Source organism: Gambusia affinis, linkage group LG15, assembly GCF_019740435.1.
Source record: "Gambusia affinis linkage group LG15, SWU_Gaff_1.0, whole genome shotgun sequence".
NCBI classification, from domain to species: domain Eukaryota; kingdom Metazoa; phylum Chordata; class Actinopteri; order Cyprinodontiformes; family Poeciliidae; genus Gambusia; species Gambusia affinis.
The window spans coordinates 17,242,232-17,265,794 of NC_057882.1; the positions used below are offsets into that span (position 1 = coordinate 17,242,232).

The 23,563-nt window shown below is 40.7% G+C and overlaps 1 protein-coding gene across 2 annotated transcripts in view; it reads right to left on the minus strand.

Annotated features, from left to right (window-relative positions):
- The window catches only part of atp2a3 (ATPase sarcoplasmic/endoplasmic reticulum Ca2+ transporting 3), a 55,520-nt gene that overhangs the window by 29,346 nt on the left and 2,611 nt on the right, over positions 1-23,563 (minus strand). For both annotated transcript variants that reach the window (XM_044141439.1, XM_044141437.1), the window contains exons 2-5: positions 7,794-7,811; positions 7,404-7,486; positions 2,119-2,223; positions 895-1,033 (exon numbers count right to left, since the gene is read on the minus strand). In XM_044141439.1, the coding sequence (XP_043997374.1) occupies positions 895-1,033; positions 2,119-2,223; positions 7,404-7,486; positions 7,794-7,811 (345 nt within the window). The remainder of the gene's footprint in view (positions 1-894; positions 1,034-2,118; positions 2,224-7,403; positions 7,487-7,793; positions 7,812-23,563) is intronic.

Consider the following 23,563-nt stretch of genomic DNA (forward strand, 5'->3'; position numbering starts at 1 on the left):
AGTGAAGGCTTCTCTAGGAGCTATTTGAAGATTTTTGTCTTTCTTGATATTCACTTTTTGAACCTTGGTGTTGAAACCATGGCAGCAGCTATATTCCTTCTCCCTGCCTCTCTGTGTTGTAATTATGAATGAACACCCTGATCTCTTTCTCCTTCTCCGTGTCTCTCTCTCTCTCTCTCTCTCACACACACACACGTCTCTTCCCATAAATCATCCCAACCACCTGAAACAAATCCCCAGCCAGGGAGAGCCCAGGATTACTACAGTCCCCCCCCCCAAAAAAACCCAGCCGTGTTGATGGTGGTGTGATCTCCTCGGAGGCGTGTGTGCCAGGAATACACAGATGTCGGTGGAGCTCCCAAGTGACAAACGAGGCTATTTTTAGCGCAGACTGCCCACAAATCCACGACTTTACAGCAGCGGAATTGTAATGTGTGTGTGTGTGTGTGTGTGCGTGTGTGTGTGTGTGCGTGTGTGTTGGAGGAGAGGGGGGCGGAGTGTGAGTGAGGAGTTAACAAACATCAAGCAGCGTCCAGGTGGTGAGACTGAGCGCATGGAAAGCAAAAGAAAGCGAGAGAGAGAGAAAGAGAGAGAGAGAGAGAGCTGTGGAAACTTAAACCGGGTCTTAAATAAGAGCAGAGACCGCAGCAAACTTCCACACAAACAGATACAGCTGAACGCAAGACCTGCACAGTTACAGAAAAGTTATATAATCCAGTCTGAGATATTCCGACAGTCTTTCCAGGCTGAAGAATGAAAGGTAAAGAGTGTTTTCTGTGTATGTCAGTAGTAATGGGGCCACGCAGGCGGCCAGGGGACAGCAGCATGTCTGTGTGTGTGGCACAACACAGATTCATCTGAGGAAGTGACAGTGAGAATTCAGCCTCGGCTAACCTGCCACCTCCACTATGTCTCCGGGGACGATGTCTCTGGCTTTGATCCTCTGGACGGCCTTGCGATCCATGCGGTACACCTTCCCCATCTCCGGCTCGTACTCCTTCAGAGCCTCGATGGCGCTCTCTGCGTTCCGCTCCTGCGCAGCAAACAGCCAAAAACATAAGAAAAAAAAAAAAAAGGAGCAAAAGGACACATCAGGAGGAAATTAGCATTTTCTTATTCAAACTGATGTTCAGGCTAAATGTGATCATTTAAAGGTCGTTTTGCAAAAAATGTGCTACGGTTAAAAAAATATTTTCTTTCATAATGAAAATTCTATGAATTTCTCAGCATTTTTGTTTTAAGATTAAGCATGGTGAGCCTGAATAAGCATATTTTATGTTACTTTAACTAGGGATCTTGAATAAAAGGCTTTCTTCTTTCTCTTCAGTGAAAATGAAGCAGGGTGACATTTTACATGATCATGTCCTAACCTGACAGACACGTCGCATCGTAATGGGCTAACAGGACAAATCCCAACCTGTAATTAACTGGGATGCACAGGTTCGTAATGGTTATAACTACTTCGGTATGTGAATATGTAAACAGTCGTGAGAAAAACAAAGTGTGCTCTCTATGAAGTCTAAACTTCAGGACGTAATAAAAATAGTCTTAAAGTTCTGAAATGATCAAAACCTAAACTCCAGTGTACAAAACCTTTACATATTTATTATCTATTAAAGATGAAGAAAGTTGAAAGGTTCCCTAATCATCACCCCTCCACCACCATGCTTGATCTTTGATTACCTGAGAAATTGGTTGTTGTTGAAACTGCAGTCTGTAACTTATAAATTTTTTTGTCTTTTTACATATTTGTCAAAACTGTCAATATGTCATGACAGTATGGCATGACAGACAATCTGTGAAAAAAAAAATAAAAAATCAAGCTCCTCCGTTTCCTCCCAGTGCCAACTAGAAACAACCAATCAGAGCCAGGGGGCGGGCCTTAGTGCTGTCAATCACAGTCTCACTGCTCATCCCTTCTTGTGGTTATTGGAACGTCAACATTATGTTTTAGTTTTAACACAACAATTATATGGATCTGTACGTTCCAGCATAATTAGGTTTCGTTTGGTTACAACAGGACAGGGTTAGGACATTGTTAAATTTACATTATTCTGCAAATTTCTGGCTTTTTCACATGAAATGTTACACACAGACTGCATGAAAAACATTTCTCACCTGCCATACTCCAATAACAGCGTTGGCAATGAGGATAAGCAGAATAACAAGAGGCTCTACAAAGGCGGTGGTAGTTTCCTCTCCCTCTTCAAACAAAGCCAACACCTAGAAGAACATACAACATAAGTCGGCAAACATTTTTCACTCTCAGGTCACATTTTTCCCAGGCGCAGGCAGAACAAAACAAGTCACTCCAGGAGGAATCTGGAAAAAGAAGCTCAAATTAATATGCAATAATAACCAACCCCCAGTCCGTCCAGACAAATGGCAAAACCCCTGATAGCCAACATTTACGTTTCTACTTAAAGTTTGATTGAATTAGCTTATATCAAACATGTCTGTTAGCACACATATACCTAGCTTAGCTTATCAAAATAACAGGTTACTGTTATGCGACTATCCCAATGTTTTACTCTTTTGTTAGGTTGCCTTTGATAAAACTATTACAATTTATAGTAACTTCCTTTAGGCAACAAAGTCTCAGTTTTCCTTTTATGTAGCTAGAAATAAAGGGGGGAAAAATACAAAAAAGTACCGCCTAAGTCCTAAAGTAGACACAGTAAGAACACAGTAAGAAAAAAGCTTTTAAAAACATTTTTGTTTTTCTAAATGCAAAACTAAAAATGTAGACATCTGAATAGGCCTAACAGATCCTCTTCTAGATGTCACATTGATAGATGTTGCCCAAAAAACATCGGACACAATGAGAAGAATACCCCCCCATTTCAACTTTACAGTTTTAAGAATAACCACAAAACCTATAGTTCCAGAGTAGCTTAATTTTTTTGTTGTTGCCCCTTTCCCACCTGTAGCTGCACACTGCCAGCCAGCTGGCTAAAAGAAGTCTACTGCCCTTTTTGCTTGCTTGTAAGAAAGCCAAAATCCCCTGAATATACTTTATACCATATATGAAAAGCACAGACAGTCACGGTGTGGAAAGTCTGTGAAAGAATCAAAAATAACACATTTTATGCTTGTAGAAAACATATTTTCAACAATTATTACGTCATATTATTTTAGCAGCAGCTGGATTATTGCAGTTATTGCATTTTTGTTTAATTTTTAAAGCAATTAAATTGTGTCAGACATTTTTGTTTCAAATTTCTGTGCAAATACCATCCAACTGTTTTACTTATCCCAGGATGTTATCATACCAAGAGGTTGTCATGCCGACTGGGAATCAAGCTGAGCGATGCATTTGATTAACAGCACCTCTTTTTTTTTCTGGCGCCCCGCTTATGGAAGCAGTCAGGCACGACTTGGTTTGCACGAACATCGTTTCTGTATTTTGGCTTAGTTTTGTGCAGATGCAGAGACGGCATCATTAACATTCACCCGGCATTGCACTTCTGAGTGCCTGGTGAAAAGAAGCTCAATTTTCTCTTGAGCTCTTTTTTTTTTGTTTGTTTCTACAAATGTGTGATTTTAAACACCAAATATTATTTATTTATTTATTTCATAGCCTGAACGGCTCGACCACAAAAGCAATACAGTAATAAAAGTGGATCTATGCCACGCCGGTCTCTATGGGACCCATCAAGTGACAGCAGAATATATTCTGTGCGGAGTATTGAGCAGCGGCGTGCGCCGGCGTTACGGCAGCCTGAGCTTGATCGATAGCTCATCTTTCCCCCTCATTTGGGACGCCAAGTCTCCCTTCTGACCGTGCTGAGATTGGAGGGCAATGACGGCAGCCCTCGCGCCGAGAACGGCTCAAAAGGCGCGTGGGACAATCATCATACACTCAGAGGCAGCCTTGAATACCTAAGTGCTTTCATCTCACTGCTAAGGAGCTCAAACAAAGAGAGAAGTAGGGTTGACTTTGCGGTTTTGACATTTACTGAGGGAAAGCGGCCTAAAATTTGATTGCGTTCTGCTTCATCACTTGATTCCTAAAACTAACTCTGTCCTTTCAGCTCTCAACATCACACCATAACTTAATGGTCACAAACGAACAACTGTATGCCAGGATTTTCCCTCAGTGCACTATAAGCCTGGCGGGCCGCCAGGCTTTACTTGTGCCCCCACCAGGCTAAGCATTGCTTATTTATTTAAGTATTTTCAAAATGTTTGCATTGTTTAACACTCTAAAGATGGTGTTCAGATATTAATCTTCAAATCTTTCAATAACACATAACTATGAGATGATATTTTCAAATTTCTTGTCAACTTTAAACATTTTTAACTCAAAAACACAACGGACTGCTGGATGAATGACTGCTTAGCACCCAAACACCGGGCTTAGCAAATATTCTGGGGGAAACCTTAGTAGGCATAAGGTGTCTTTTCTTTTGCATGCAAGCAAATTCAATAAAATGGATTTGCTCATTACTTTGACCTTAACTAGAACTCAGATTTAATAATAAATAAATAAATAATTGGCTTTGTTTGTTAGAATGGTGAGTGGTAAAGTGTAGGCCTCTTCCTGTATTAGATGAGACTTTTAACATTAACCCGACCCCACATTGTGAGACGGTGCTCCAGTTTTTATTGTGTCCGGTGGTTAGGGTGGGTTGCAAAGTGGTTCCTTCCTCCAAAACCTCTTATGGGGTTGTGGTTTACTTTAGCAGCTTAGTCAAATAAAACCTGCAAACAACACACACGAGATGCACCGATCAGTCGGCCAGAGATATGAATCTGAAAGTTTTTCCCTTATTTGGCTCTGATCTGTGATCAGCAGGTCAAATCCTGAAAAAGAAGTTTTTTTTCCTGCAGGGTTGGGATTATAAGCTTAATAGTCATTTATTTTGTCAGTTTCTCTTGGATTTTAAAATGACTACCTCTGTCAAAGAACCTTCTTTTTCCCCCTGTGTGTTTTTTTTTATTTTTTATGTGTTGATATCAGAATGTGTCAAAAGTTAGAACCAGCAGGTCAGACTTCAGAGAAACACGGAATATTGGTATCGGCCGGTACAAGTCTGATTGGTGCATCACTGCAAAACTGAACTTACCAAAATATAAAAATAAAAAGAACATTTCAGGATAAAAGCAAAATGAAATCCTTCAATAAAATTGTAAAAATGTTTCTGAACATTTACACAAGTATTTAGGCGACCTGACCAGATCCATTTTACTTTAATGATCTTCACTGTCGTGCAATGCAAAGGAGGCTGGAAAATCTTGCGATCCCAATTTGAATTTATTCAAAATTGCAACCAAATGAGTCCAGGTTTAGGGTTTAACTTTGACACAGCTCCACTCCGCATTTGTCACTTCCTGACCCCAGTGGAAACATACAAAACACTGAGGAAATGGACTCATGAAAGAACTATGAATCTCTCAATTAAAAGCAGAGCACTGAAACAAGAACTCTTTAAGAAGGCGATCAACGGCGACATAGTTCTGGGTTTTGTTTCTGTGTTGCAACCAAAGCCTTACTTCACTGAAACCACAGCGACCTAGAACAGCACAGCCTTTCAGCTACAGCGTTTCTCAACGAACGCAGATAAAAAGCTCAAGTCCACGCACTGACAAGAGTTATCTTCTGTCATGAGCGTTTTTGGAGCGATTTTCCGACATCCCAGAAATAGCAATAGCAATTTTCATCCCAAGACAGCGGGGAAGTGCTGCAGCAGATGGAAAAAAGTCATTAAACAGGCAGGATTCCCTCCCTCCACCCCTCTGTGACCTTCTCCTCCCTCAGGCTGTAGCCAGGGTCACAGTTTGAGGCACCACAACACACAGAGTTTTGATTCATTGTTTTGTTTCCAGTTTTGGCAGACGCACTGTACTTGTTCCCTGCACAGAAATCACACCAGACGGACTCAGAAGGGCTCACACGGAAAGACTTCGCATGTTTCCACATCGAAGGGGTTCGCTTCATACGGCGTAGGGAAAATTATTTGCCACCTTCACATCTACTATTTTTGGCCACATTTTAACAGATCAAACACATTTTGATATAAGAAAAGCAGAAATAGATACATAATGTTTTTTGATTAAGATTTCATCTATAAAGGGAAAAGGAATTATACAAAGATTTTTTGTGTGCCACATTGATACTGTTGAGGAAATACATTACAGAGGCGAAACTGAATAGATACACAATTCTGGAAAAAATTAAGAGACCACTTAAAATGATCCATTTTCTCTCATTTTACTCTTTCTATGTATACGTTTTGAGTAAAATGAACTTTGTTTTTTATTCTATAAGCTACTGACAACATGTCTCTGAAATTCGAAGATAGAATTTAGTATTTATTTTCAGAAAATGAGAAATGGTCAAAATAACGAAAAGGATACAGTGCTTTCAGTTCATGTTCATTTAGAAACAGCAATACTAGAGTTTTAACTCAAGAAGAGTTCAGAAGTCAATATTTGGTGCCAAAACCAGGAGGTTTTCAATGGGTTCTACTCAGTGGGCACTTAATTTTTTTTTTTTTCCAGAGCTGTATTTGCAAAATGTGAAAAGGAAAAGTGATTTTAATTCATAATATGAAGGAATGTTGTGAGATAAATAAAAAAGAAATTAATTGGCATGGAAGTTAAGCAAACAGTGGATTATATCACTGTCAAAGTCAACGAATCCTGGTATTTTTTCATCCTAAACAATATCCAGAACAGCACAAGTAAACGAAGAGTGATGGTGCGATTGTAGATTCAGGGTTCTTGGAAGCCAAAAGCACCTTTGTGCTTCTTTGGAGAGAAAAAAAACCCAAAACATGCAAGACAAATGCAAACATGTTTTCCCCCTTTAGAGAAAGTGGCTCATGTGCCAATAGGAAAGACAAAGTTAAGCTAAGTCAGCTCTAAAATGACAACAGATAAATGAGGGGGATTCAGGTAGAATATGTATCAATAAAGCTCACAGTTTGACTGTAGCAGCAAATAGTAGAGATTTCTTGCTATTCTGTTTAAAAAATTATATTTCAAACATCATACTTTTTTTGTTAAATTACTTCATGCTGTCAGGCAGCTTCTATTCAATGATTTCTTGATTCTGCAGGTTGGATTGCAAAACAAGCCTTGGGTGGGTTTGGCAACTGAATCATAAAAATGTTTTATTTTGAAGTAAAACATGACTAAAGATGGAGGTAAATTATATTTTCGTACAGAATAAAGAAAAAGAAAACTGTAGATATGTGTAAAGAGGTAAAACCTTTTCACCGTTCTGTAGGTTTCTGTGAGTCCCAAGAGGAGAATAAAGTGGCTAATAGGGCAGTCTTTTAGGCAGCAATTGTCCATTGTCCAATTAGGGGCTCAAGGCCCACTGGGTTTACATTTACAATAAAGACAGAGAAGAAATATGGAGCGTGCCGGCGGCGTTTTAATTAGCTGGTACTCACAAAGGAGACGCAGGCAGCTAGCAGCAGGATCCTGACCAGGAGGTCCTCAAATTGCTCCACCACCAACTCCCACAAGGATTTCCCTGAAATGTGCAAACGACACGTCACACACATCACATCGAGATCAAGACACAAGATCGCCCAGAAAGGCAAAGCGACGTGTTGACATTAGTTCTGAGATGATAATGATGATGATGATGATGAGCAGCTGGAAAAGCCAGGCTGTTTACAAAGGAGTAGTACTGTGTGCTGATGGGTAGGAAACTCCTGCAGGACGCAACCCTAAAGTTTACCCGCAGGTCTATATAAAACAAAAGATCCATACACAGGACACTCACTCAGGTAGTAAAGGGAGGAGGGTGGCAGCTCATTAGAAGAATCAATATTTACCTTCTTCGGCTGGGAGCTCTGTGGACGTCACACACCATCAGTTGAGGAGGAATAAAAAACGGCCAAGCAGGACAGGGCAGCGGAGGGAGAGAAAGACAAAGAGTAGTTAATGCATTTGATTACTTCAGTGTGACATTGAGATGCTCACACGCATACAAACTGCTCTGTAGGACTGTTTGGCTCTGATTAAACGCGCCACGGCATGAGGTGAGGCGGAACAGTCACTTGTTGTTTGCTGAGAATCCGAACCTGAAAGCAAACCACCGAACTTCTCTGAAGGAATTTTAAAACTGGAACCGTGATAGATAATCGGAGTTGATAGATAGCCATGGGTCGATTTTCCATTTTACGTTCAGTCTGATTCTCTTGGCGAAGAACTTTGATGCATATGAATTTTTATGCAAAAGCAGCAGCTAAGCATAAACATAAGCAACCATCAAAAGAATAAAATGTGTGGCAGGTTCTTAGTAGAAGTTATACTTTAAAATCCAACCAAAAATGAGGGAATTACAAGATTATATCAAAGCATACATTTTTTAACTTACCAAATTCTGATTCAGTTGCATGAAAAATCATGCCATTTAGCTTTGAGAATAAAAAAACACCTCTATATATCTATATGTGTATACATATAGAGAGAGCATAGAGTCATGAGGAAGAGATAAACTAAATATCAGTTCTAATTTACATCCTAGTCAGAAATCCTTGATCGGTTCAAGTCTGTTGTTGATTTTAAGATATAAAAGCATTTTAACATTCCCACAGTTTAAAACCTGCCAGAGAAATTGGTGGACTGCATTCGGTTTTCACCACCAATATGGATTATAAAGTAGAAGCGCCAAAGTAGTTTTCTTCCAATTATCTGACTGAAAGAAAACTACTAAACTTCTTCTCTTGCCTTCAAAAGGACAAATTCAGCTATAAATGTTCCCATGTCAAAATATTGAGACAGTTACGGTACATGAACTAAAGGAAATCTGCAAATACTGGAGATTCCCTCTAAAAATGCTCATGAATACCACCTATTATAGTTTAATCACCAAATATATCACACTGTGCATTAGTAAGTACAGTGGAAAACGCCTGAGGGCTGCCATAGAGGCTAACATTTTTGTTTGTGTTCTTGTAGGTACAGCCAAGCAATAGCAATCAAAATAAAAGGAGCTCATTGTATCTAGGTATTTCACTTTCCCCCACTGCATTTTCTGTCATTACTTTCGATTTGCAGTACAAAACAAATCTAGATGTAGGCAAATTTATGTTATGTCATAATGTATTTACTCACAATTTTTGCGTAAATGCAAAACTTGTACTACTAGAACCTTCAATACCATTTCCATAGAAAAATAAAAGGCTAATCAACTGATTGGTGCACAAGCAATTAAAAAAAATAAATAAACCTACAACAACCTAAAAGTGTGGATAGTCTCTCTTGAAATTTTAAAAACCGACACCGACGTCACACAATAAACACCGCCTCGTGTTTGGACAGAAAACAACTGATGCCTTATTTTTTACTCGAGACAAGTTGAGCATCCCATCCACTCTCACTTGCTAACCAGAACTCCTCGCCCACCACGCGCATGAGTCACTGGTGTGAGGAGACGGCACATCAGTCATGCTTTAAAAACACTCCAAATGACGAGTGCTGCTGGTCGGTGTCACCGCAGCGAGTCCGAGGCGTGATTAGTCACCGTGTGTGTCGCAACGCAAAGTTATGACTGAGCAAGTCCCACGTAACAGCCAGCCTCCGTTACATCTGCCTGAGAAAGAGAGGCTCCGGCCACATGGCGCGCTCTTTAATTCATGCACCCCTGAGCCGAAGTAAGCAAAGGCTGAAATTACGGCGTCGACTGGTGGGGAAAGCGAGTATATTTAGAAGGCGCTGGGCTGGAACATTAAATGACGGCAATATTCTCTCCTGTGGAAACCTCGTGTTGTGACCACAGCGAGCAGCACAAGTAACAATCGAGACCCTGTACAGAGAGGGGCTTGGAAAAGAGGAAAGCCCATGATGTGAGCCCACAGCTAAAAACAAACATGGCAACTAATCACACTGCGGCAGAGGGGAGTTACTAGACTTTAGGGAAGCGTTTTAAATTAATGGGTTTTCTTGGTGATCAAGAGGAAAACAAAGGACCACAGCTATAGAGATTGAATAGCATGACAATCAGAAAATGGAAAACATCTACCTCTGGTTCTTTGATAGAGTTGACATTACTAAATCGAAAACAATTTGAAAATAGAGAAATTATAACTTAACATAGGGTGATGCCTTTCTAGACCAAAACAGCGGGATTTGATGAGTTGCTTTTTGATATCTGGCCAGCTAGCATGTGAATCTCTAAGAATTATTCTTAATATTGCTGCAACATGATAGGTTAACCTTAAATCTGTCTTTTTGATTATGATCCACATTACCAAAAATACTAAAACACTGCACTAAAAGTACTTTTTCTGAGCTGTCTTCCACGCCAATATAATCTAGTTCGGCGGTTTTCAAAGTGTGAGGCGCGCCTCCCCGGGGGGGCGCCAGAGCACTTTAGGGGAGGCGCGGTGCGAGGGAAAAAATAAACCGGAAAAGCTATCTGCTTGCTGTCTACTGATGTGAGAGAAACGTCTTTTACGCTCACGATCAACTCTGTGGATTTAGGAAAAAGTTGGTACTGTGGTGCGCGTGTGGAGCGGGGATCAGTGGAAATGTTTCCCACCTTAGAGGATGTTTTGGCCAGTGATGTCAGTAACGTTACTGACGTCGGACCACTTTTTTCAGTAACGAGTAATCTAACGCGTTGCTATTTCAAATCCAGTAGTCAGACTACAGTTACTTATCAAAATCATTTTTGCGTTACTGTGCGTTACTATCTTCTTTTGTTATTTAATCGTATTTCCTCTACTCGTCTTGTCGAGTGACCGACGTCTCTATGCGACAGAAATGTAAACAATGGAGGAGATCGCATTTTGTTGGTGGAAAAACTGGAACTATTTTGAGTTTCTGTCGACAAGTCCGATTATTATAAGCGGCTTTGGGCTTCATTTTTAAAGTCGCCAGATTTAATGAGCGGCGGGTTGCGCCTTTTGGGCTCGTTTTGAACGTGAAGTTGCTCATTTGGGCTTGGAAATAAGCAGAGACTCATAATAAATCCCAGAATTTGTCCGTCATTAAGCTAGTTTTAGTCAGTCTCTCCCTGTTCATCATTTCCCGGATGATCCGTCCCGCTGTGTCTTTGTTAATGTCAAGTTAATTTATTACCTCTCAATGACATCGAGCTTCGCGTTGCGCTCCAGAAAACTGCAAACATCGAGACCAATATGAACAGCGCAATAAACGTGAAAACAGCCACGAATAAACGTGTCCGTAGTTGGCAATAGTTATAATGGCAAGTTAGCACCGTTATAATTATTAATATTACGGTAAGTGTCGCAGCCATCTGAGCTGTGGAGCTGCAGGAGGAGCTCTGTGCGCTGCGACATCAAACTCAGGGGCGTAACGCAGAATCTGGAGGCTGGGGGGAGGGGGGCTTTAAAATCTTTCTTAGAGTTTTCCAGACAACAGTGGACCACACAAATTACTCATGTTTTTTATTTTTTGTACAATCTCCTCTTCAGTTCAACCTTATCAGTGGAGACACATTGTTGATGTTACCATTATAAAATAACTTACAATTAAGTATTGGCAAAGCTCAATGTGATTTTCACAGGAGGCAGAGCGTTGTTGTTAGCAGCTGCTGAAAGTAACTAAAAAGTTACTTAATCCTGCAGTTAGTTACTTAATCCTGCAGTTAGTTACTACTTGACTTGGAAAGTAACTTAGTTACTTTCCAAGTCAAGTAATCAGTAATATAACTAAGTTACTTTTTCAAGGAGTAATCAGTAGTCCGATTAAAGTTACTTTTTCAAAGTAACTATGACATCACTGGTTTTGGCCAGAGCAGGGCTGAAGGTGGAGTTTTTAGAACTCCACCCCCCTCCGCCCCCCTCCACGGGGGGGGGTGGTCGTGGGGGGGAGGCGCAGCAGGCATTAAGCTCCTTGAAGGGGGGCTCACCCTTTCATACTTTGAAAACCCCTGATCTAGTTGATTAGCTGGGTTACCTGCTAATGTAACCTGCAAAACAGCAATGTAACTTGTAGACAAATTCCACTTTTAAAAACAGTGTCACCTTTATCTCACTGTGACTGGGGGGTAATAAAACTAAAACTTTTAGGCTGTACCAGAATGAAAATAAAATGTCTCTTTTTCTGTGTGAGAAAAATATCCTTCTGTAGCAACATGTGGGGCAGGGGTAGAGCCACCGTGCTCTTTGAGTCCATCTCTCCAGTAAAACTAAATCGAGAATGTTAAACTTTGAGGAGAACCAGGTCGAACCCGGTTAAAGCTTGATTTACGCAAATCGCATCTGTTCGCTGCCATATAGTCAAACTACCTCATTTCAACAAACACACCCTTCTGCGGAAGCCAAATTTTCAGCAACGCACACCTCTGAAATTTTGTAACAACATGGACAGTTCTGTACATAAAAACATGGCGGACAAGCAAGAGTTCACAAAGACATCCACCTTACGGATCCCGTACATAAAGACAATAATAGCTCCACCACAATCACAGATGCACCATATTGCTGCTAACTGTGGTTTTTTTTTTTTTTTGCTTGGTTGTTTGTTTTACTTCTAAACATGTTACGATTGCCATATGCCCCCTACACTGCCCCCTAGAGTTTAGGAGAATATGGGTTGCTGTAGCGACGAATTAGCCTGGTAAAAAACCAGCTCCTTGTTCTACGCCATTTGCTTTAAAGGAGAAAACCAAGCTTACAGAAGATGGAAGGCCTTTTTTTTGTTTCTACACTATGACATGTTTTTTAATGAACTGCAACGCTTCCGAACTGCTGAATTTGTCTTTCTTGTAAGCAAGGATGGTAGGAAGAGCATTGTTGTCAGTTTAGCCCGTAGCAAAACTAAGAGGTTTGATGCAACCCAAACAACTGCACAGAAAAAACAACAAGCGGCGCAAAAAGCATCAAGTATGCATTAAAGCTCGACACGAGAATGTCTCCGGGCTTTACTGCAAATGATCTGCTGAATTATTAGTACTGCATTGTCTTTTCTGAAAACAACCCTCATCTCTCTCTCTCTCTCCCCTCCAACAAAAGACCCTCCTCAGCCTGTGTAATAAGAGCCGATGACTCACTGTGGATAGCTTTTCAAACCTGCTGTCTGGAGGGTTTCCAGAGTTCAGATTGGACACGGTTGAATTCACAGGGGACGTTGGACTGCGGCGTGACAGCAGAAGTGGGAGAAGTGGCTTCTGCTGTTTTCTATGCGCCACCAGTCTGACATAAAAATGTTCCCCATTTCTGTTCCTGCCTGGTTGTGTAACTCATTGATGGCAGCCAGCTTGGCTCCAGACAAAGATGGGATGGGTAAAAGGACGAGATAGATCAGGGTAAGAAAAGAGGGCAGGAGGGAGGTTAGAGAGAGGGGAAGGGCTGGAGGTGTCGGGACGGGGTTCCCCGGCTTCCCTTTGCCAAGGATTCCCTCCCAGTCATCAGGGCTGCGTCGACCCGAGGCTTGCCAAGGCGCATTCCTGAATACTGACTTCACCTCTCTCCCTCGCGCTCTCCATGTCCCCGCCGCCGCCTCCTCCTCCCTCGCAGCCCAGACAATGAATAAAAAGAGGCTGTTTACGCACAGCAGAAAAACTGAGCAGCGCCAAGCAGAGGGGAGACACTTCCTGGAGACGGTTGCCAACAACAGCAACAGGGAGATTGTCTCATTGTCCAGAGAGTGCGGGGGAAAGAAAAAAAAACAAAACAAAAAAAACACAGGAAGCTGTCCATCACAACAACCATGTGGCGAACATTATGCTGGATAAAGAGTTTAATGTTCAAGATCCTTTCAAAGTAGTTTTCAAAATTCCAATTAATATTATCATTATTAATTCTATTAGGCCAGAAATGCATCAATAAGCCATTTAATATGATAATTATTTTTAATGATCAGATTAAAATCAATGATAGGCCAATTTTTCTTTGACCCGATCAATGGGTAACCCATTTTTTCTTGATCAAATATGACCATTGATTGGCTAATATTTCCATGATCTGATCTGATCAATGATTAGTTATTTTTCCTTTGATCAGATCAATGAAATCTGATTGGTGAATTGGCTTATGTTCTCTTTTTGGCTATCATATGTGCAAGTTTAAATGAAAAAAAATTAAAAACGATATGAAAATTGTTCATCCTACTCATTAAAAGGCAGAAAGTTCATAATTTTTTTATTTATTCACTGCATTAACAAGCAGCATGCATGCTACGCACCATTTCCTCTCATTCTAGTGTAAAAATAATTGCTAGCAGCATTTGCTTTCATCCATGAAAGAGGATAAACTTACAATTCCTCATTTTAATAACCACCTCCACACCAGAGCCTGCAGCACACTTTTATTCACTTGTTTTAAAAATGATGACAGTAAAAACTCTGAATGGGCCAAAAATGGAATTGCCCAGTTAGTAAACCGGAAATCGGCATCGGCCAGGAGAAACCCGATCGGTGCTTTTCCGATCGTGACCGAGACCACGGAGTCATTTCTAACGAGCCAGAATTCAGCCTGCCGTGTGAAAACTGCAAACACAAGAAATGTTTCGCCAGTTACCACGGCGACCTGGCTCAGAGCCCGTCACGACATGATGTATCAGTATCTGTCAAAATGTCCTCAAATCCCCCCTCCACCCCACCCCCCGACTCCCAGGCAGTAATAGGGGCTTTGATACAGCACACCACTGTAGGCAACATGCTCCTTTAACACTTAACACTTTAACATGCTCCTCTTTCTAATGCAGATGAATCCGTTTCTGACTCCCCTCCCCTGCCGACCTGCTGCTGATACACCTTCAGTAGCAGCATGGAGACAGGCCGACGCACCTCCACATAAACAAGCCAACACGTCCAGTGAGTGGGGAAGCACATTTATAGCAAGGAAGGAACAGTAAGCTGAGGACTTGTGCTTCGGGATCCTGAGCCATCCATTACCCATAAGAGCGTAAAACAGGCCTATAAATACCATGATGGTAACCCCTAATGATAGCTTCCTATATCCACTTAATCTCTTAACGTATTCTCCCTCTGGAAACAGTCTGAATGCATTAACCATATCAAATGGGAATGATAAATGTACCTCATTATCAACCTTAACGTTATTGAGGAGCGCGCAGAAAGCAGAACAGACATCAGTCGTGTCATCAAGTCACTGTTTTTCTTGGCTTGCATGGCTGCAGAACGGCAACATGCAGGACTTGGCCAGATTTAGCAACAACCTTGAGTTTTGGATTTTGTTTAATTCTCAAGCAAATAAATGTTGATCATTTCAGAATTCTGTCAAATGATTTTAAAATGGGGAAAAAAATGGAAGATTTTGATAAACATTCCAGTGTTTTTATGGCCTCAAACCAACAAGTGTATGACTTTATGGTTTAAAAGGGACGTAAAGACTTCCAAAGACAACAGAGCTGTCAGACACCTTAAGAATCCTGGAAAAAAAATACCCTGAAATATTAGGACAGCCTTGTTTTAGAAGTCTGCAGTCTGTAAGAATCTTCAGTCATTACACCGGTTAAATTGATGGAAATTTATCAAAGTTTTTGCAGAAAAGTTATGCACAGACATTCAGACGAGTTCAAGAGGACTGAATTGACTGCTTTGACTGTGCACAGCTCAACTACGGACAAAGAGATAGGAAGCTATAAATAGATTTAAGGAAGTTCTGGGAAAAAATGTTCATAGATAAGCTACGGTCCCTCGGGTTTGTGGGACACGAGATCAAAACAGAGTTTCTCAGGGATTGTATTACATATGAAAAGAAGAAGATAAAGAACAAGACATGTAGCTAAGGCGGATGACGTGGGCTCTGATGGTGATCAGTTCCCTGGTTCACCAATTTAGATTAAAAAAAATAATATTTGGGTTCATTCCTACTTTTATACCTTTATAAAAACAATATTGTATTCTGGAACTGAAACCATAGCGTTACTGTCAGGGCATTCTGGGTAAATGCAACCAAAACAAACGAGCGAGTCTAGCAGTGAGGATTTTGTGTCGTTTCCTTCACTGGTTCTCGGTGCAGCGCCACCACAGGAGAGGAGGGGTACATGTTTTTCAAAGAGTTTGGATTGTTTGACACAGAGCAGTGTAAAACCGGCTGAAAATATAACAAATGTTGCAATATTGGTGCCTAGTTGAGCCGAGTCTACCAGACTGTTAAATTCTATGGGATTTAAGGAAAATCCCATAGATAATGGCGCCGTTTACGACCACGGCCATTAAAGGTACCGCACGTCAAAGCTGAAACAACCAGTAGCTGCAGCAGATCTGCTGCCGGTTTTTAGGGGGAGTTATTAAAGTTTTAAAATAAATCTGATACCAGAAACATATAATTAAGAATGGTTAAAATTCAGGAGATTGAAACTGTGCAGCTATGAGAGCTGACCTGAATCTATTTGAAAGAAGCTGAAACCTGAAACCCAAACATGCACCTCAATGCCACCAACAACAAAAACTGACAAAGTGGCAAAGTGTACCAGCAGAATGTGAAAGATGAGTCCTGATGGTTACATGATACATAACTGTGCCACGCTTTGTGTCTCCTTGTATGGGGGACACTTTATTATTAAATATTAACTTTTCTAGCCACTTCAATTTGGGTATTTGTATTTGTTTCTTCAGTTAAAATTTGAACACACTGTAAAACACACAGTCATTTGCTAAGATACTATCAACTGATTTTGCTGTAGTAGTAATAATAATATCTTATTTAATTAATACGCCTCTTACCAGTTAAAGCAAAAATGCAGAACTGCTGAACATAAAACTGTCTTTAGTCTTGATTTTACTGAGGAGTTTGTTTGTTCAGAGTTTCACCAATAGTAGATTTAGCAGTCATGACAAAAGACGACTTTAAAAAACAAAAAAAAAAAAAAAAAAAAAAAACAAGCTAATGTGAAAATTTCCACCTTGATATGCACAACAACCTTGAGTTGATATTTGTTCAGTCATTAGTGCTTTTCTGGAGTTCATTCACTGTTGGACAGACATACGAGACAATCGTAGGATTTCATAGTAATTAACTTGATGTGATGAAGTCCTGTAAAAAAAATTTAAATTGTACAGCGTGCGACAAGCACACAAGAAGTGACTTTTTAGAAACTTTCATAGATATTCAGATTAATTGAGTTGATGATTGCGTTATCAACTCAATTGATCAATTGAGTTGATAACACAACTCAATGGTGGCCGATAGGCAACTTTAAAAGAGAAGAAGAACTCTTGTGTGATTTCAAAGCAGAATGATACCAGACAGATAAACTGTGCATTAAAGTTTTGGACACAGCTGGTTTTAGTCATCTGCATAAACAGTTTCAAAACTCCGGGCGTTTGCGGAGCGACCTGGACGAGACTTGTGGACAGTAACGAGGGTGTGAAAATATCTGTGCGCTTCTTGGTTTTCTGATTAAGGAATCCCACCACGTCTTGGCAGATGGTGCCAAATGGAGTTTTGTGTTAATTTAGTTTGCGTGACACTTTGATAAAACCAGCATTAAAAACCTGCTGACATCTAAAGATTCTGAAAGGATTCACACGCTCTAAAATAATTTTGTTATTTCATTGAGGCTGATTCCAATAACATGCACAGTTGGTGGGGAAAAAAAAGGGCACCAAAGGAGTTAAAGTGCTGGAAAAAACAATTTGGTTTATTTCAGCTATAGATTAACTGATCTATTTCATACTCTGGTACAGATACAAATATTTTTGGGAGATTTCAGCTAACATTTGAGATTTTTTGTAGCCAATTAGGATGACCGATGACATGCTGCAGCTGTTCTTTGGCCGGACTGTTTCTGGCACAATCTGTGGTCAGGGACAGAAACTGTATCTTCCCCATCAATCTGTATTTGCACAGAAAATTGCATGCTGAACTTATCCAGCAGAATCATTCACACGGTCCACTTGTAACTGCATGCTGCTTTTGTTTGCCTTTACAAACGGTGCATTTTAATGATTTGATAATCTGGTGCAGATGAGTCAAACGGCAACTGTTTACTCAAGTTGTGACTGTTGTGGATTCATAAATAAGTACATTGAATCTTTGCTTCCATGCAATGTTCCACACATGTGAAATTCTCTTTAAAATGAGCCCAAAATGTCACATTTTACCCCCACCGCCAAGTTAGAGAGGAAAAGGAAAACGTTCTGTTAACAGAACAGGACATGCATGAGGTGATTAGCACAGAGCTGATAGCTCGTCGGGACTCGAAGCTTCCTCTTCGAGGTCACAGCTGTGCAAAGAGTCGTTTTATTTTTTTGAGTTTTTTTTAATAAATAAACAGGCGAGGAGGAGGATGGCAAATAGCCACCCAGTAGCCAACCAACACAGCTGAAAGCTGCGAAGAGAAAAAAGAAAAAGAGAAAAATCTGCAATCCCCAAAACACCGGCCCCCCAAAATATCTGTGTTAACGCCGTGCTATTAATACGGTTTATTCTAGGTTTGGAAACCAGAGCGGCACTTCTGTCCAATCAAAAGGAGCGATCAATAGCCCTGAAGTAAGAGCAGTTAGAGAGAAAACTTTGTTACTCTGAAATCGTGGTTTGAAAAATCACAAATTGCAGAGGCAGTGTGCAGCAAAAGATGTGGGCCAATATGGTTCAATTGTGGTTTTCCACCATACACAGCATGTTACATGTAGTGGATGGCGGCAGCTCCTCCAGAGTTACCCTGGGCAACTTGTCCGCTTGCATGATTACTGCTCTCCTGTCAGTTTAGGTGAGCGGCCATGTTTTGGTAGGCATGTGGTGCGCTTTTTACATTTTTTGGATGACATGCAAGGCTGGGACTGTTTAACAACCCGAGCCTTTTTTCCCCCCCAACCTTTCTGCCGGGTCACTTGGTCTTCATGTTATCGCTTGCATTGTAAAAGTAACATCTATTCACTTTAAATAGGCTGTCGGAAAATCACATACCAACAGCCTATTTAATTTCACTTCCCTTTGGTTTAAATTGTAAGTAGACAATCTTTAAAGCAAATATTTTTAATTTTTTACATTCAGTTGCTGAATTTTCTGCAGATATATATCTTTAAAATTTTCTGCTTAGTTATTATGCTGCAATAATTAGTTTAGTATTTATTTTTACTAATCACCGAGAGGCGGTATTCCGATTTTATTATAATGCTGTATAAAGTGTGACTAAATAATTACAATAAGGAGCTACCGTATTAAATCTTGCGCTTAACTGCTAAACCTATTGAACACATTTCATTACATCTTTAGATGTGTTGCTCATTATTGATTCTTCCATGCAACGGGTATAAAAAAAATAAAAAAAAATAAAACAAAAACACTGAAAGGACCATTTCCAGCCACTATCGGTTTTGGGAGTTTGTAAATATTATGATCACTTTTGAAAGTGATTGAATACATCTATAAACCCATGCATCATTATCTTTAATTCTTTATAATTCAAAAATAAACTTCCATGTTCTGTGGTTGCAATATGACATAATAAACATAAAAACATCAAGGGATGAGAATAGCTTTGCAGGTATTTCTGCACAAAATGAACTGAAAAAAAGAAATAACTAAATGCAGTGACTGAGAATAGATGAGACACAAGCAGGTTTCATCTGTGCGACCATCTGTGCTGCAGAGCTCCAGCGATGTCCAATTAAGAGAAAAAAAATAATAAATAAAACCAGAACATCACACGTCAGTTCACACGGTTTCCATCTGCATGCTAAGCTCGACCGACGCTTTATTTTGGAAACATTCATATATATACCATCTGGCTCCAAACATACCCAAAACATTTTCTCCCAGAGCTCATCGATCCGCACAAAAACCTAGAAACACCCAGGTTGAATAAAACACCTCGTCATACTTTTTCTCTGCAGAAGACTGGACTCTGACTCAACATCATCATCAACAGCATAAGGCTGTGACAGATGCAGAGGTGGGAGGGAAGAAGTGACAAGCTAGAACAGGATCACAGCTCCTTGTGAAGCCAAATACACACAAGAGCCCACTAGAAGAGGGAAGTGACTCAACCCCCTGCAAAGTTTAGTTTTCTCTAACCCCAACTATCCCTTCTCAGCCCACAAAGTGCCAACACCGCTAACGCTGTTTCACCAACTCCACTGGACACCTTTTCTTTTTCTTTCAGCAGCTGACAGCCTCACTGTCAGAAGCAATGTGCCGTCGCTCTGGTGTGAAGGAGGAGGAGGAGCAGCAGGAAGCGGCACAACGTATCTCGTAGTTCAAACTTGAGAGCGATAAAGTCAGACCGCACTGATGTTGAGTTGCAGAACAGGAAGAGAAACGACATCACGACAGAGATCCCGCCAAACTACTAGAGGAAGTTGTAGTTATTATTTGTGGCAGAAGCTAAAGCGTGCAGAGTGCTGTAACATTTCAGCAGTGAAATGTTACAGCAAACTTCAACCTACAGTCTACGATGAGAAAACAGGCCAAAAACCATGATAGGAACATCTGAGAAGACTTTAAATTGACGCAAGCAGAGACCTGGTGGCGGTACAGCGCAGCCTTCCAGTGGATGAAAAAGTTTGAAAGCTTGTCTTCATGACGCTTTTGATGCGGCTGAAAGTTAGGCAATGGCCTAGGTTTCAGCCACACACAACAGTAACCTGAGAAAAACACCGCAGTTTCATTATGTTAACAGAAAAAAAGAATGTGAACTAAAATGCATAACATTATCAAGATGATTTTAAAGAAGCAAAATAAAATCATCATGACCGTTACTGCTAAAATTTGAAATGCACAAAGTAATTAAGACAATTATTTTATTTTATTTTTACTTGATGGTGATTCACTAATAGGAAGCTCAAAAATTCTTTCTTTTTCCCCAATCAGTAAACACACCATAGGCGAGTGTTACTGATTCAGAACATCTTCTGGTGAGACCTGGCTACTAAACATCAACCTGTCAATGAGACTAGAGGTGAAAATTAGCCAGTGGGTTATAATCTCATGTATTTACATGTAAATGTTTACTAGTATGTCTTGACCCCTCTAACAAAAACACAAAAAAAGAAACTAAACAGCTGTAAGCTTCCATCTCTGGCTAAAATTATATAACATATTGACAATTCCAATTATAACCATCACAACTACACCCAACTCTTGATTATAACGCATACATACCATCAAAAGCTAAAAACAAACACCTGCTAAACTTAGTCGCTGTTTAGCAGCTCTACTTTAATGAGAATAATAAGTGGCCCTCCTTTTATTTACACACAATGATCGTTCACAGTACTTGTAACTGGAACAACGTCAGAAAAAGTCATATTTTCATCCCATTAAAAGAACTTTAAACCATAGGTTTAAGTAGGAAGGAACATATTTTCAACTTTGAAACCAGTTTCACAAACTTGGGTACCAATAGATGAACCCTGCATTGTTAATGGGAGGAGCTCCTTTAGTCTTCACATCGTGACTCTACATCAGGAGTCTCAAACTCCAGTCCTCAAGGGCCACAGTCCTGCAGTTTTTAGATGTGCCACAGGTACAAAACACTGGAATAAAATGGTTTAATTACCTGCACCTTGTGTAGATCAGTTCTCCAGAGTCTTAATTATTCTATCCAGGTGTGGAGCAGCAGAGGCACATCTAAAAGTTGCAGGACTGCGGCCCTCGAGGACTGGAGTTTGAGACCCCTGATCTACATGATGTTTGGAAACATTTCCAAACCGTTTGCGTCGCCAGCTAACTGACCAGCAGTGTGCAGCAACAGGTGGGGGAGGGTCAACGCTGCATTACAGTCAGCTCCGATCACCTTGGCGCTTTCTCAGGTACCTCGTGTTGACTAAAACGTTAGAAACTCTTACCTACCGCCCGGCAATCGCTCCATGCCAACTAGAAGACCTACTATCACAATCGGTCTTCTAGTGGGAGGGTCCAGTTGGATTTTTACAACCCTCTAAAACCTTCATAACTCCTCAGCCATGCACAGCAATGCTGAGAGGGAGGAAATTACGATATTAATAATGACAAACACTCCTCTCCTCTCTGGTGCAATAACATTCAGCCGTGTAACGAACTGAAGCCGGGATGCAGGAACCTCTATTAGGGAATTCTTACTCATCTGAGCGTCGCAATCACTGAAGGACGGCCGTCAGGAGACCCGCCGGCAAGTTCAGGACAAAAAAAGGCTGATTTCTCAAGGGGGCCATATTCCTTTCTACTGAAGAGCTTCGAAAATGAACAGAGTGCACCCTTGAAATAAGGCCTGTGGTTACAAAGGACACAATCACACACCACAAAGCCTCCTTCCTGCAGAGAAACAAAGTGTGTGCATCAGTGTGTGTAAGTGAGAGACTACCTTCCCTCTCTACTACTTCAGAAGCAGCCATTTCTCAGTGAAGGTGCTAAAGTGGCTGGTAAAACGCGGCTCTCGTACACCCCGGGAGCAGAATTAGCTAAACGCCTCTTTGAACAAATGACACCGAGAGCAGGGAAGCTCCTGGCGAAGCATTAACTGTAAGCGTGAATGTGAATAAAAGGCCGGCTGATGTTGTGGCTAAGCTCATTTTCCAATATTATAGGGAAAAAAAAAAATCCAATTGTGCGTTTGTAGATGGGTGGGTTGAGGGGCCTTCGCTGTCACAATAAAGCAAAGCACCGACATGAACCCACAGAGCAACGGCGTCTAAACATCTTTCAACAGCATCACATGGAGGGAGGGGAAATAGAAACACACCAAAAGCTGATAACTGTGAAAAAGATGTCGCGATTTGTCCTCTTGGAGTGGAAAATCTGACAGAAAGGAAAAACACAAAACCTCATTTCAGCCTTTTCCTTTACCTTGAGAGGTAAAGAGGTGATGATGAGAGCTATGAGAGCTATGAGAGCTCCGCTTAACGAGACAGCTAACCGCTTCCAGACTGCGGCCGAGGAGGAAAATCCCTCATCCATCGCTGAATACAGAGAGGCAGCAAGGAAACCCTCTCCAACGTTGAGGAAGAGTACAGCTACTTTTCTCCTCTACTGCTCATCTCAGTGCGGTTCGTGTGTTTTTAACATCATCAGCTACAAAACGGCTAAAAATTCACCATCCTGCAGTTCGAAATCCTTTCACGGAGTTTCGAAAGGAAGTGTTGGAGTGAGCAAAGTTTTCTCTTTCAGCATGGAGCATCAAGTAATCAAGCAATCCCCCCCGTCCCCAATATGTTGCTGTGCACTGCTGGTCAGTTGGCTAAAAGAAGGCTGTTGCACTTCACCTCTCAGACATTGCGAAATTGGACGATGCATGACCAATCAGATGGCCACACAATGTAAAACGTATTTCTATTCAGAGCACCAAAACTAAAAACGTTCACAATTTTCACTTCATTCTTCAACACACTTTTAGTTGTGCTTCAGGAAATAAAAACGTAGTAATTGCAATTCCTTTATTTGTTCCTATTTTCAAAACCATCTGCTTGGTAGACGTCCTCATTAAAGGGTTATGTACTTATTTTATGTGGTGTAATCCTTCACTTAAAGATTCTGAATTGGTCAAAAATTTTAATCGGCAGATAACATCTCACAGAGAATAGGTATTGGAATCGGCAAAAGAAAAGAATGATCGGTGCATCTCTAATTTCCAGTTGTGTTGTGGAAATTAATCATCCCTCTAATATCACACATCATGACAGATCCCACAGACCACGCTAAATAAGAATAATCACTTTCAAAGATTGCACCAAACACAAAGCAGT